General features: G+C 38.9%; 1 protein-coding gene and 1 long non-coding RNA gene across 2 annotated transcripts in view; one reads left to right on the top strand and one right to left on the bottom strand.

Moving 5' to 3' along the window:
* The window catches only part of LOC135086893 (uncharacterized), a 192484-nt gene that overhangs the window by 85193 nt on the left and 92006 nt on the right, over window positions 1-15285 (bottom strand). The window lies entirely within an intron of this gene.
* Window positions 11995-12877, top strand: LOC135086923 (uncharacterized). The gene is made up of 3 exons (XM_063981747.1): window positions 11995-12148; window positions 12512-12809; window positions 12868-12877. The coding sequence occupies exons 1-3, from the start codon at window positions 12019-12021 to the stop codon at window positions 12875-12877; spliced, it is 438 nt and encodes a 145-aa protein (XP_063837817.1). The 5' UTR covers window positions 11995-12018.

Here is a 15285-nt window from a genome sequence, read left to right as displayed (position 1 = left end):
ATATCGAGAAATATTCCTACAACGTACTTTGCCACCGAGGACGTCACTTTTTGTCTAACAGATATTACTGCATCTGCAGTAGACTTCCCGGCGGTGAAGCCAAACTGCTGCTCGTGAAAAATTGGACCACCCGGTAGCAAACGCGGCACTACTAATCGCTCTAACAGTTTACCTAATGAGGGAAGTAATGTAATAGGTCGGTACGATTTAGGATCTTCGGGCGGTTTGTCACCTCCCTTTGGTATAATTTTTATAAATCCGCGACGCCATATACTCGGAAACACGCCCTCCGAGATACAACGAGTGAAAACATTAAGAATATCCGTTCCGGCTGTTTTACACGCTGCTTTAATCATTTTATTTGATATTTTATCTTCGCCCGATGCTTTGTTTAAGGGTAAACTATTTACTATATCGTAAAACTCATCAAGGCTAGGAATAGAAGACACAGGCGACTCAGGCAGCACCGCAATAGCATCTCTGACGTCACGATGGTGAGTGACATTTGCAAACTACGTCTACTTTTAAATGGTTCAATAAAAGATAAGAAAATATTTCACTGTAGAGTAAGGTCCTGTCACTCGTCAGTGGCGCCACTTCTACTAATACCCCTCATTGATAGCATTAGGTGTTATTTGATGGCACGTCTAAGACATCAAACATTTTTTTCGGAAAAGTGGCGCGTTGATACATATAGGTTTGGCATCCCTGACCTTTACCTTTACTCCATTTTCCAAAGCCCAATTCTAGTGAAAACCCATTAGAGATGCGAAACATTTGTAAAACGAGTAAGAAACGAGTGCACAGGATGCTAGCGAAAATTTTGTGCCAGAGGTGTGCACGTTAAATCCTATACAAGTACACAGTTAAAAAAGTATGGTATTCTCGAACTACATTTCTTCACCGCTCAACTTTGTTATAAAAAGTCCCAACGTTGTACAAAATGGCTACGCCACTGGACTTTAATTGCTTAAGCTATTTTATAATGACATAACGAAAAAACCATCTCCATTCCATCGTACTTAATAAGATACATATAAACATTTTGTACGAGTAATCGGATTGTCCAGATTTTATTTTAATCCATTCAACACATTAACAAATGTTAAATCCCAGTTAACATTAAATGAAAATCATGATTCTGAGAATTCATTAGCGGTTTTAACTAGTGCTTTTACGAGTAATTTTGAAACTTTAACTATAATGTAGCGTGAAATCCGTTCATTGTAGTAAATACTTGATTAAATTTAAACGTGTTTAAAGAGTATTATGTTAAACGAGTTTAACAATGATAATGCCGTTGGAAAATTTCTTCAAATACAAGGAAGACATAATAGGTCTTAAGGACTAGAACGTACTTATTTCTTGAACACGACAAGGTAGGAACGCTAAAGACCACTTAATAAAAAAGAAATATTACGGGACTATGTTCAGCAGTCGACGTCCTATGGCTGAGATGATGATGATAATGATGATGATTACGAGACTATTCGGACCTCTCGTTCCTACCGCTGCAACTCCTGTATAGCCAGGACCCACAGCTTAACCGCCAATAAAAACTCAACCAGTGAAGGCCAATTATTTTTTCCAAAATTTTATTTTACTGTTTTGTCGGCGTGATTAATATACATACCTCCACAAAATTACAGCTCTCTAGTGCCAACAGTTTCCAATCAAAGCCTCGGACAGACAGACAGACAGACAGACCGACAGAAAGACATATTGAAACTATAAGGGTCAAATCAATCAAGGAAATCATACTTCAATTAAAAGAAATTTAACTACCTAGTGTTCAACACACGTTTAGCTTTTTGTGGTAAGGCCCCTATGTAGTTATAAGTTAAGTAATGTGGAGTCTAATGTAGTTAAGTACTATTTTGAGATTTAAAAGTACTTACTAATATCAATTGAAAATTAATTGAACTCAAATAATACATCTGTAAAACTAATATTATAACGCTCAAAATTCAGAGATTAAACGAAATGAAATCATTATTAACGCAAAAAAATAATCTAGCTACATCATAACAAGTTTTCAAAGAAATACTTTCAGGGCCTGAAGCAAAACTGTTTCTAGAGATCCAACGTGTTGATTACAAAGGCGAGACCCGCCTGATCCGGATAAGACTCGTAGTAATAATTGCTACGACGCTACGAAGTGCTACATAAAGCTCTCTGTACATTAGTGCTACGAGACTCGTAGCAAAATGAACAATCACACAAACTGGTAATACCTAAGAATTTAGTTAATAAGCCCCACGTAATAAGTGAAGGTCTGTGTAAGTACAGTTTACGCTTCTCCTTGTCTGCATGTTAAAACTTTTACAGGTTGAAGTAGATTAAAATTAGTAATTACTTAATACAAACAGTGTGCGACTACCTTTGGAAATAGCAAAGGCAGTTATTAAGTAAGTTTTTAAAGCAATCTTCGCTACTTTATGAAATGAAATATTCTTCAGCTTTGATAAAAACAAAACGAGATTGGAAAGGACAAATTAGACAAATTAAAGTTTTTTATGGTATCTTTTTCTTTTAATAATGTCAATTTCTTTAAATTAGAAAGCTATTAAAGAACTGGAAAATATAAACATCAACAAGTCTTTGTAGAATATCAAAATAGTTATTTCAGTTAATCAAAAGCTTTTAAAAATATTGTCTGTACACTGTACACATACTTCGTTAATGTGTGTGCATATTCCGTTTGGTATACGTTTGAATCAAAGCATCATTTCCCTTTGAAAGGAATCCTATCGATGTTTTCGATACAGTGAATTAATTTAGATATTCCAAAACTTAATTAAATTTTGTCAAAGCTCTAATTATTAGTGGAATGTCACAAAGGACTGCATCGAAACGTAGTTTGATTAAATTATTTTTGTTTCCATTTTAGGCTAGCCATTCCGTAGTTCGTTAGTTCATGAAACATTCCAAATGTATGTTGTTGTATTTGAGCAATGGAGTTTACAAAAAAGGTATCGAGTATCGTTCTATTTTTGGTATCAAATGAATATTTTTTTCTTTCTTTCTTTCGAATATTTTCAGCCATGCAGGACGGGTTTTACAAAAATGAAAGTAGTAAGTAGTCGAGTTCAAGTTCTGTCTCTCAGTCGTTTCACGGGCAAAACTGCGGGCAGAAGCTTGTAAATAAATAAGACGAAAATGGCGCCTCGTGATAGAGGCATTGACAAGAGACTTGACTAGATAATTTTTTTATTAGCAATTTGTATTGCCCACATTACTAATAGTCCCGTTAGCCCCTCGTGGTAAGCTAAATTAGCTTGTGTTACGAGTGGGCTCACCACAATATAGTCGAGCGGTGGTGGGATTCGAACCCGCGTTCCTCGGATCTCGAGTCACTCCGACCCCTTCACCGTTCGGCTATCGTGGCTATAAATTATTTTAACATTTGGGTCGGCATATGACGGTTTGCGTACTAAAATCCAACATGAATATTGGGAGAATCTTTGAGCTAGAATGTCATATTTTGACTGAAACCCATTAAAGTTTCGCATTGATTAGAAAGAACCACATGTAATCAAAGTTCGACAGTGGACCCCAAAGACTGTATTTGACATCGTAACAGGTAAATGAAAGCTAGATTCATAATAAAGGCTTCCACAGACCAAACGCGGGTCAGAAGCAGTTCGGGTCAGTGCAGCGTGGCAGTAGGCACACTGAAGGCAGCGCAGTTTCAAAGCAGTTGCAACGCGGGCGCGGGCGTTTGTCAAAAAATTAAATATTCGAAAACCGCTCTCAACGCCCTGCCTCCAGTATGTCATGCTAATATGGCCGCCATAGTAATACAACAGCGCGGGCCCGCTTCTGTCCCGCTCCCGCGCCGCCTTGTTTGTCGTTTGGCAGTAGCAGTGCGGAGCATTTGGAGCTCGGGCCCGTGTTCAAATTTGGTATGACACACTTCAAAGAGTTTCTTGTATTACAACTTGCGCGGTCCCGCATTCAAACTGCGCTGCTACTGCCCCGCGTTTGGTCTCCCGAAGCCTTTATGATCTCGAAATGAAGAGACTCACAAAGAGTGCTTGAAGATCACACGAATGCAATTACGTTTTCAGAGGGAAAATTTGCCTAGGCACTGAAGTTGTGGTTCGCGAGTTTTTAATTCGATTCTGCAATTTGATTATGAGACATAAATAAGTTTAGGCCAAGAGTCACTGAGTGGCGGTGCAAATGTTAAAATTTTTTTTGGAGAAAAAAGTACTCAATATGTTAGTTACATTCGTGTATCCACTCTCCTAATCTCTCTCTTTTTCTTCTTCTATATCCCTTCATTATCACCTTCATTTTCTGAGACTAATGAACGTCAGTCTTAAAAAAGGTAGAAATTCTGATTCATAATGAAGCAAACAAACAGTTCATTTAAGTACTTGCTATGTGTAAAAAGTCTAATTAATTTAACTTTCAGTGTTTCTGACGGAGACTGGCCTAAATGTCGTTTTTCATCTAGGTACCTTTAATTTATCGGTAGGTTATAGGCCAACAACTTAAAAAATACATTTACAGGCTTACTCTGCAATTTTTAACGATTTTTAATTCGATAAAATTTTATTTTTAGGTCCAGAATCACCACTCTCAAGTACGGTCAGACACGAGGCATATACATAGATTCGTAGAACTGACAGCCGTTGGGGCAATACTGTTTTCTAATAGCAAGCTAATACCTGGAGATGTCATGTAGGCAGGCAGGATCAGTGCATCGACGAACGGATGAAGGTCACGGGAAGTTTCTGGATGAGGGCAGCGCAGGACAGCAGTGTACTTTCGGCTAGAAGAAGAAGAAACACAATTACATTTTTATTGGTCACTAAATACGAGTAGATCCGAATTACATCTACGTTCATTGTTTCAAAGAAAACAAATCAAACAATGCAATCGATTTTGAAAATTCATACGAGGATTCCAAATAGTTTTTTTTATGGGACAGGAGGCAAACGAGCAGAAGAATTACCTTATTACCGTCGCCCTACGCCCATAGACACCTACACAGGTCCGGATATCTAGGAAGATTTAGGATAATAATAACACGAGCAAAATATGTACAAACTATAGATCTATTTTTTCTTAACACCTACCTTTTAGCTTTTTGCCCTTCAACTAGCTGCAGCATTTGAAATGCTTTGCAAACAGACTTTTTACACTTTGATTTCTCCAATCGAGTTTTAATGATCTTATTTTACTAAAGCATCGAGATGCAAAAACTATCGAGATCCTTTCATTTCTTAGAGTTCACTGAACGGTGAAGGTGTCCGTGGGCGTATAAGGTAGGGCTGCCACTTTCAGGCTTATTATACGTTAGCGGCGTTGTTAGAATAGAAGCGAATATTTATAAAGTTATAAAATAAAATAATCGAACATGAATACGTTTATGTAGTGTAAAATAACTGTTGGTAAACCTATTGAAATAATACATGTTGTCCCTTTCAACTACCCACGGGTCAAGTTAGAATGGCTGCACGCCAAATTGTCGGGGGCTTCACACGCAGCGTGTCTGTATACAGTGTGCTTACCGTGGGTTTATGTTAGGTGTGCTCGCTAGCGAGTGCGTCAAAAAATTCTATGAAGTTTTTAGTTCTTGAAAGTAGCCGCTAGGGGCGCTGTACAATTTGTCATAGATTTAATGTCATTTATTTACGCAGTTGCTAGCGAACACACGTAACGTAAACGCTTGACGTGTGTCTGCATATTGGAAATTAAACTTAACTTCGAACTCCTCCTATGTTCTTCTGATTATTTTTTTTCTGATTATTTCGCACCCTTAGAATGAAAGTGACCGAATCCAAAAAATGCAATTTGTGGTAAATGAACAAGAAAGTCTTCAAAAAAGTGTAGTCTTGAATACATTTTACTACGAGTATATCTCTTTCGTGTTCCGTCGCATTTGATTGATTTTAAATAGATTTATTGATTAACCTTTTGAGTTAACATTGGCAGAGTATTTTTTGTAATTATACTTTATTTAGTATATATTTTGACATAAAATATAAAGTACTTCTAAATTAGGTCACTTTATTACAAAATACTTTTGAAACTGATGAGATTTTTTATTAATAAAGTCTGTTTATGACGCATATTGCAAATGAATCTGTTGACATAAGTCATTACTATACTTAATGTTATGTGAATAAAAGGTAGTGAACATGGGCGTAGCCACGGTGGGGCAGGGTGGGGCAAGTGCTCTAACCTGTCAGGTACCTAACCAAACCTAAAAAAATAATTATCTAGGTACTAACTACAATACGATGTACACTACCAACCACTTTTTGGGTGAAAGATTTCTTAGTGTAGGTAGGTGAGCAATAAGACAGTGTTGGATAATTCGGATAATTCGAATTACACATTCAGATATTGGGTGCTATAAGGTAGCCTTTTTGTATGAAAAAAACTAACCGAAGTATAGCCCAAGGGTATAGTTTGCTTCTTAGTCGTTCGTTTCAGCCGAATGACGTTTACTTATTGCTGGACACAGGCCTACTCCAAAGATTTCCAAAACGACCGGTCCTGCGCCGCCCGCATAGGCACCTCCCGCGACCTTCACCAGATCGTCGATCCACCTAGTGGAGGGCCTGCCACTACGTCTTCCAACTCGTGGTCGCCACTCGAGAACTTTTTTGCCCCAGCGGCCCATCAACTCTGTGAGCTATGTACCCCGCCCACTGCCACATGATTTTAGCGATTCTGCGTGCTATGTCACTTTGGTTCTACTGCGGATCTTCTCATTTCTGATTCGATCGCGCAGGGAGACTCCGAGAATAGCACGCTCCATCGCCCTCGGGCCTTCTTATGAGGCCTATAGAAAGCGACCACGTCTCAGATCCTTAAGTTGTCACTGGCAACACACACTGGTCAAAGACTTTTGTTTTGAGACACTGCGGCATTTCGGACGTGAGAATATTGCGAAGCTTCCCGAACGCAGCACAGCCGAGATAAATTCGATGGTTGACCTCTTTCTCGAAGTTGGACCTACCTAACTGGATTGTCCCAGGTACACTTAATTGTCAACAACTTCGAGTGTAGTCTCTAACTTTCAGAGGTGTGGGTTACAACACGGATATTTGACATGATTTTTGTCTTGTCCATGTTCATTTTAAGAACCATTTGTTGAGAAGCTCTTCATACATCGAGAAGCCATCGAGCATGACTACGATATCTTCCGCGAATCCAATGAAGGTGATGAAGTCTTCGCTCTGCCTAGCGCTCATCCAGCTCCAAAACCCCGAAAGCTTTTATCTCGAATTGCAAAATCTTTTCAAATGCCTAGGAGACTACGGAAATGTGGACGAATGCAATGACAGGTTCGTAGGAATTGTCCAAACGACTGGGTCTAAGTTCACTAAAACCCGTCGTTCAAAAGGAACCAAAAAGATCTCTGACCTCACCAACTTATGGAAGAGAGAAGAAACGCGACCTACGCCAATTTGATACAGACCCAATTAAAGAGGCGACTGAGCGTAACAAGGGCTCTATAGCAAGATATCTGTCTGTTGGCCAAAGCCAACTGACCAAGCTGAAGACCGAGGATGGCAGAGTCATCTCGTCGGGGCCTGAGATATTGGAAGAGGTTGAGGTTCTACGGAAAATTATCACGAGTGTACGCACACCTGATCACAAATCTAGCCGAAGACCCAAGAGCTAGATTGACCTGACACTATAAGATATCTCGGACGTCAGTCTGTGCGAGATTAGAATGGCTCTCAAACACCTGAAAAACAACAAGGTACAGGGTGATGATGGAATCACGGCTGAGCTTCTGAAAGCAGGTGGAGCGCCGGCACTAAAGGCTCTTCAGAAGCTGTTTGACTCCGTTATCCCCGAGGGAAAAAAAGCTCCCTGTCTTTGTTTTCATTATAAGTTTGCATGTTTGGAGGTGTTATTACCATCAAACTAAACATATCTTGAACTAACTCGTCTTGATGTTATTTTGACTATAGAGTAAGAGCTAGTGAACGCCAGACCTACTTCATTTTATAAAAGCTGAAAGTTTGTCAGCGTATCCCAATATAGGATATACTATAAAATCTGATTTTTTTTGTTTAATATTTTGGCAATAATTAGAAATATTTTCCCCAACACTCACACAGTTTTGACAGTTCCAACTCCTTGCCAGACAGTTTTTTAGGGTAGCTCTAAAGCTCCCAAAGCCACGATGACCCAAACTTCATAATTCACCAACATTATAACCTATATTGGGAGCATACGCTGATAAACTTTCAGCTTTTATAAAATGACGTAGGTCTGGCGTTCACTAGCTCTTAGTTTACTAGTAAACTTGTGAAGTAAAGTCTGAAACAACACAACTTATTAAACTCTAAAGCGCGCTCTACACTCGCGCGCGATTCTTGCTGTGAATTCACGCCGCGATTCGCGCCGTACACTTCGCGTTTATATGTGTCTCTCCACACTCGCGAAACCTCGCAGTCTCGTTCGCGGCCTCAATGGATGACGACGTGATTGTTACTGCGGTGACGCTCTATGCTATATCGTATTACAATTACCTATGTATTAAAAATAAGACACAAATAAAAAATGTTTAATGGGTTTATACATATATTTCACTTGAGCTTGCTCCACTATGAGTGGAATCCTTAACTTTCTTTCTATAGGTTCTATAACTGGACTGGAATATTCAAAATGTCACTTATCCGCGTCCAGGCATAGTGGGTCTTATTTTTATGGTCCTTGTGTTTGGACTGTCAAAGTATTGGTTCGGATTGAAAACACTCGATAAATTTCAACTTAAGTTCATTATTCCATGCCTAGTACCTACTCATTTAAAAAAAAAAGAACGTTAGTAAGTACGCAATAATGCACAACCATTTGCGACGGCGTCTTCTCAGCTATTGCGAAAAACTGCGAGTGTAGTTGCGTTCGCGATCGCGCGCCGTGAACCAAGCGCGAACCTTTGTCGCGGGACAAAAAACCGACAACGAACGGGGAACGGCGCGAAGCGTGAACGTGAACGCGCGAAAGTCCGCGAAACCATCTACACACGCGTTTCGCGGCTTTCGCGGCCTTTCGCGCCGCGAGTGTAGAGCGCGCTTTAAGTACATAAATTTATACATAATATCTTAAACAAATTTTATATTAAAGCGACATATTCCAAAAATATGTTAATCGGTCCTTTTTATTTTTTCTTCTACACAGGCGCAATATCAAAAATATCAAAACTAAATTAGGTTAGTTCAGTCATAAATAGTCCTATTCGTAAAAGTGTCGTGTATCCTTCATTTATATTTTTAACTAAACAGACCGAATCCATAAATGAACACTGAATACTCTAACATATTTAGTTTAAATACAGACCTATTTATTAAAAGGTCACTTTATGACAAAAAATCATGAACTTACCTTTACAGTATTTTTGTAATAAACAGATACAATTCGAGATCCGCCAATGTTTTACACGTACACTCGCAAGCACCGCCGACGTAAAACTAGTTCTGCCTCTTTCACACAATATGCATACATGAAAAGCGGGACTAGTGAAAGTGACCGAAGTATGCGTTGCTCTGCCTTTACTAAGAGATAGGTCACTTTATCTATACAGGGATATAGAGCATGCTTTAGAAGGTCAGTTTATGGTGAAATCGAGAGTAACAGGAATTTTGAGTTAAGTCACTTTCATTCTAAGGGTGCGATTTGGACCCCAATGACAGTTTAACTTTTCCCCGGGACAAACTTGACTTTCACTGGTTGAGTTTTTATTGGCGGTCAAGCTGTAGATCCTGGCTACACAGGAATTGCAACGGTGGGAACGAGAGGTGGGAATAGTCCCGTATGAGTGAACGCATCACTCTCAAACCAAGCCTAAAGTTTATACTAAGTAGTCATATTCTAGACTGGAGTTCGTATCACGTGATTCGTTTAATTGTACCGGCGATAGAACAGTAAACTACCCATAAATTGTTTTATTAAACTTTCATGGTCACTAACATAATACATAATTATCATTGACGGGATTGCTACCATGTACATTAATTTGTCTATGTCTGCCTATATGACATCTCACCCGCCAGTTTCCTCAGTTAGGTACTCCGTGACCGTGGCGCTTGCAACAGTGTCGAAATATCGGAAACTCAAAATTGAGGGACATGATACAATCCCGTCAATAATAAATTACCCATTTTTCTTGCAAAGTTTCTTCTAGTCACAACTAGTTCATAAGTTCCCACAATTTTAAGCTCAAACTGCTGTGGTCTATACCTGGCTGGCACTGCAGCGTGAATTTAAATAAAATCCGACTAGGTAATGAATATTTTAACACAATTTAACTGAAAAATCTACTAAGTAGGCAAAATAAAAACACTGACAACCCTAAACCTGGGTCACCTTCCTCCCACGTCAAAGATACGTCCTGGCAAGGGTTGTGCCTTTTCGGGACCAAAATACACGCGTGTGCATATCAAGTGTCAGCTACGTTAATAGACTAGAATAGAATGAATAGAAAATGTGTTTATCTGATAACGAGTACCTACATTAATAACACAGTAGATAAATATACTGTGTTAATAATCTGGACCATATTTAGATTAATTAAATTAGAATATAATACTTTATTTATAAGAATAAGAAAATCTTTATTCGTTATCCGTTTTCCTTTTGTATGTTATGTATTTTTCGCAAAATATCTGCTATTCAGGATGTGAGCACGTCTTTTGCATAATTTCAGCTTCTCAAAATGTCAACTATTTAAAATTGTATGTTTCCAAGAATGACAGTTTTTGTACAATGTTCGCTTTTCAGATTATAGAAAAGAAGTGTTTAAAAACATTTTAAATTGAATACATTTCGATAAAGCTGACAAATAGGAATGCAAACATGATGAGCCTACGTAGACTTTTTGAGCATTGTACATTTTAGGAAAACAGATATTTCAGGCCTGAGCCCTTTATTCAGCATAACAATGTGACGAAAAAAAAAAAAAAAAAACATGTCTTAAAAATTGCTGGGGAGGCGCCCGCTCAGCAAAAATCGCGACATGACACAAACGTCATGTCGAGATGCTGGTTTTCAGCGGGAACCAACGCGTGATGAGGATTGCGCGTCCCATAGGGACAGACAGTGGAAAGCGGCTTTGTTTTATTACTACATAATTATGTAGTCATGATTGTACCTATTTGGCGCTCCAAATACAATAATTATCGATAGCAGTCAGAGTCAAATAGTTCATGACCAAAATAGCCAAAAAGATCGCAACACATCTTTAATTGTTCAATTGGAATATAGTCCAGTCATTAAAGCATTATAGATGGAAATCCGTGGAACACAATTTCTGACCTCGGGACTTTATTTAGACTAGTTAGGAGCTGAACATAGCAAAAGTCCCCGCCCTTAGCCCTTGAGCCGGCGGGAAGAGGGGGGTTTAAAGGTACCACTTTTCGGTTTTTCGCTTAATCCTCGGAAACTATGCGTCCTAGTGACATGACTACTATGAACCAAAAAAAGCTTATTGAATTTGCTACAGGTGAGATAGTCAAATTTTTCTATATCTTGTATAGTTTTCGCGGCATCTACTCTAGAAGGTCTGTAATATTGGAAATTTTATTTTTGTCTTACATGTTCCCATCAGGAGAAAATCGACTAAATCAACATTGAGCTAATATTCTAGACCTGCGGGAGCATGTTAAGCCTAGTTCCAGGGAGGGGACTGCACCGTGCGTATATTTAGACGAACCACTTGGAGCCACTTTTGACTTCTCATCACTCAAAAAGTACTGTGCGTTAACACTTTAAATTTGGCTCATGTGTTGAGACTTGCAAGATAAACATCAGCTTCAAATTTCATAATTATATTTCGTCACTTCATTCTTCAGATATAGTTTATTTATAACCAGGTAGTCCTTTTAACCTACAGGCAACATCGCACGTTTTTTAGAGAAATCGATAATCAATAAATCGATCTTTTAACTTAATCGAATGTACGGCCGCGCGCCCCTCCCTAGGCCGGCCATGTTTGAGTCATTCTTTTTTCGTGCGGCAACGAGTGCACACCAATTTTACGAAAAAATGCCTAAGCGAAGTGCTCAGGAGAAGTTAAAACGATACAAACGTAAAATAAGGAAAATTCAAGAAGAGGAGAGTAAAAAACGTCGACTACGACGTGTTTTTGATTCCTCAGATGACGAAAATGTTACAGGTAAGCAAAGTGTTAATTATTTGGTGATAATAAATGAAGTGATTTTACGTTAAATATCGGAATAGACTGCGAGTTTATTGCGATGGGGTGTAATTGCGAGTTACACGCCGCTAATTTACATTCATGAACTTTAAAGTCGGGATCGACTGCGAGTCGATCAAGACAATGTGGGTAACCGCGAGTTTACCACAATGTACTATGTTACACTTACAATAAAGCCGAATATCGTTAATTACAACCGATTTTGTCTGCGAGACAAAATTATTTTGTTAAATACAATTAGAATATTTTTGTCGAAGGGGATATAAAATTACCCACATTTATTTTTATTGGCAAAGTGCTAAATTTAGACTTGCTTTTTAGATTTGGATCATGCCGAATCATTCGGACTTATGGATGGACAAACTGAGGCTCCGATTTCCATGCCGGAATGTCAACCAGATGAGCCGGACGAACCACCACCGGCGTCTCCGACTCCAAAACTATCAGAGTCCGCAGACGGGGCGCAACCTGAAGACTCGCAAGTACCGAACACATCACCTACGGAGGTCACGCCCGAACCGGAACAGACCTTAGATCCCGAGCTATTATCGGCTTTAGGTGCTTCCACCTCAGACACGCCAGAATTCGGGGAAGCTATTCACGACAGCTTAGCGACTTTGTGGCTCCCTTTACTGCGGAAAGGATTGCCCAAAGACGAGAAAGACAAACTAGTTAAGGACCATTTGATTCCCAGTAATTGTAGACTTTTACAATCACCAAAACTGAACCCAGAAATTTCAGCGGCTGTTTCTGAGATTGTCAGAGGTCGTGATAAAAAACTTGCTGGTTTCCAACAAACGCTCGGGATAGGTATCTCCGCAATGAACCGAGCTATGGATATTTTACTCAAGTCTGACGATAAAATAAAATCTTTGAAATATCTCAGTGATAGCTGTCGTCTTTTATCCGACTTACACCATTCTTTTACTAAAGACAGAGTAAAACTTGTTACACCAAGTTTAGAAAAGAGCGTCCTACACGTTATTCACGACGCAGAACGCGATGACACGCTTTTCGGTAGCTCGTTAGGGGAGAAAATTAAAGCCTGTAAGGCTATAGAAAAGCAAGGCCAACAAATTAGAAAAGTTGGCTATCAGGCTAAACAGAATGCCGCTCCTCAGCCCTCAACAAGTCGTCCTGTCCATCAGGGAAATTGGACAGGACCTCCTCGCTACCCTTCAAACAGAGGGGGACGGGGAGGTCAGCAGAGGCCAGCACCGAAAGTGGTTCGTCGGTCTTATCCCTCGACGACAACCCAACAAACGCCGTCGAAGAACTTCAACCAATCCAAGAACCGTGCCAACGCACAGCAATAGTGCAGGTACATGCTGGCCGACTATCTTATTTTTATGATTGTTGGGAAAATGTCACCAATAATCGCGTGATACTAACGTGGATTGAACAAGGATTTACAATTCCTTTTAGTGAAAAAGTAACCCAATCTATTGTCCCGCAGTGTACGTTTAATATTAATGAAAGTCGAGAAATGTCCACTGCCATTAAAAAACTCGAACAGCTAGGGGCTGTATCTCCTTGTTCTCCCTGTAATGAACAATACATATCTAAGATATTTTTAGCGCCTAAGGCTAATGGTGGCAAAAGATTTATACTGAATCTAAAGTCATTGAATAAATTTATCCCACACATGCATTTTAAGATGGAGGATTATAGGACAGCCTCCAAATTAATCCCTCAAAATGGATTTTTAGCCACCATTGACCTTAAGGAAGCTTACCTTTTAGTTCCAATTGCTATTTCCGATCGGAAATACCTAAGGTTTCAATTCCAAACTTCACTCTCACAAGAACCAACTCTGTACGAGTTTTCAGCAATGCCCTATGGTTTGTCTGTAGCACCAAGAGTTTTTACTAAAATTATGAAGGAAGTAGTCACTTACCTGAGAAGACAAGGTTTTAAGTCAGTTATATTCTTAGACGACTTATTATGCATAGGAAATGACCTGCAAGAGTGCAAAGACAATGTAAGAGCGACTTTAAATTTATTGCAATGTTTAGGCTTTGTTATAAATTATGAAAAAAGTTCTTTGCATCCTGAACAAGTAAAAAAATTTTTAGGATTTTTATATGATTCAAGTAACCTTACAATGTCTTTGCCAATAGAAAAACGCAATAATATTGCTCAATTAGTTGGTAAATATTCAGGTTTACCTCGTTGTAGTATTCGAGACTATGCTCAACTCATTGGAGTCCTCAATGCAGCATGTCCAGCATCTAAATACGGATTTTTATATACAAAAATATTAGAACGCCAGAAATATCTAGCCTTATTGGATCATAATAATAACTATGAAGCAAAAATTAGTTTACCAAGCGTTATATTAAATGATTTGAACTGGTGGAAAGATAACATATTTACAACATTTTCTCACATAAGCGAACCAATATACAAATATGAAATATTTACAGACGCCTCCCTAACAGGTTGGGGTGCTGTTTGTAACGATAAAAAAGTTAATGGAAAATGGAAGAATATTGAAAAGCATTACCACATAAATCAACTAGAATTGTTAGCTGTATTTTTAGGACTCAAAAGTTTTGTTAGCAATGAATCTAATTGCGCAATATTATTACGCGTGGACAACACCACAGCTATTAGCTATGTGAACAGAATGGGAGGTATCCAATTCCCACACCTAAATGATCTAACCAGGGACATTTGGCAATGGTGCGAGAGCCGTAATATCTGGTTGTTTGCATCTTACGTGAATACCAAGGAAAATCGCGCAGATGCCGAATCCAGGAAAAATAACCCTGATACGGAATGGGAGTTATCAGATAACGCATTTCAGGAAATAACTAAACTTTTTGGTTCACCAGATATAGACCTTTTTGCCTCTCGCCACAATGCCAAATGTAACACATTTATTTCTCGATATCCGGATCCAGATGCATTGGCCGTCGATGCATTCACTATTAATTGGAAATTTAATTGTTTTTACGGTTTCCCGCCTTTTTGTTTAATACTAAAATGCCTAAGAAAAATCATCGACGACCAAGCTACCGGCATATTAATATTCCCACACTGGCCTTCACAGCCTTGGTTCCCAATTTTACAAGATCTGTTAACGTCTAAAA

Source organism: Ostrinia nubilalis, chromosome Z (assembly GCF_963855985.1).
Source record: "Ostrinia nubilalis chromosome Z, ilOstNubi1.1, whole genome shotgun sequence".
Taxonomy (NCBI): Eukaryota; Metazoa; Arthropoda; class Insecta; order Lepidoptera; family Crambidae; genus Ostrinia; species Ostrinia nubilalis.
This window is presented reverse-complemented; position numbering and strand designations above follow the sequence as displayed.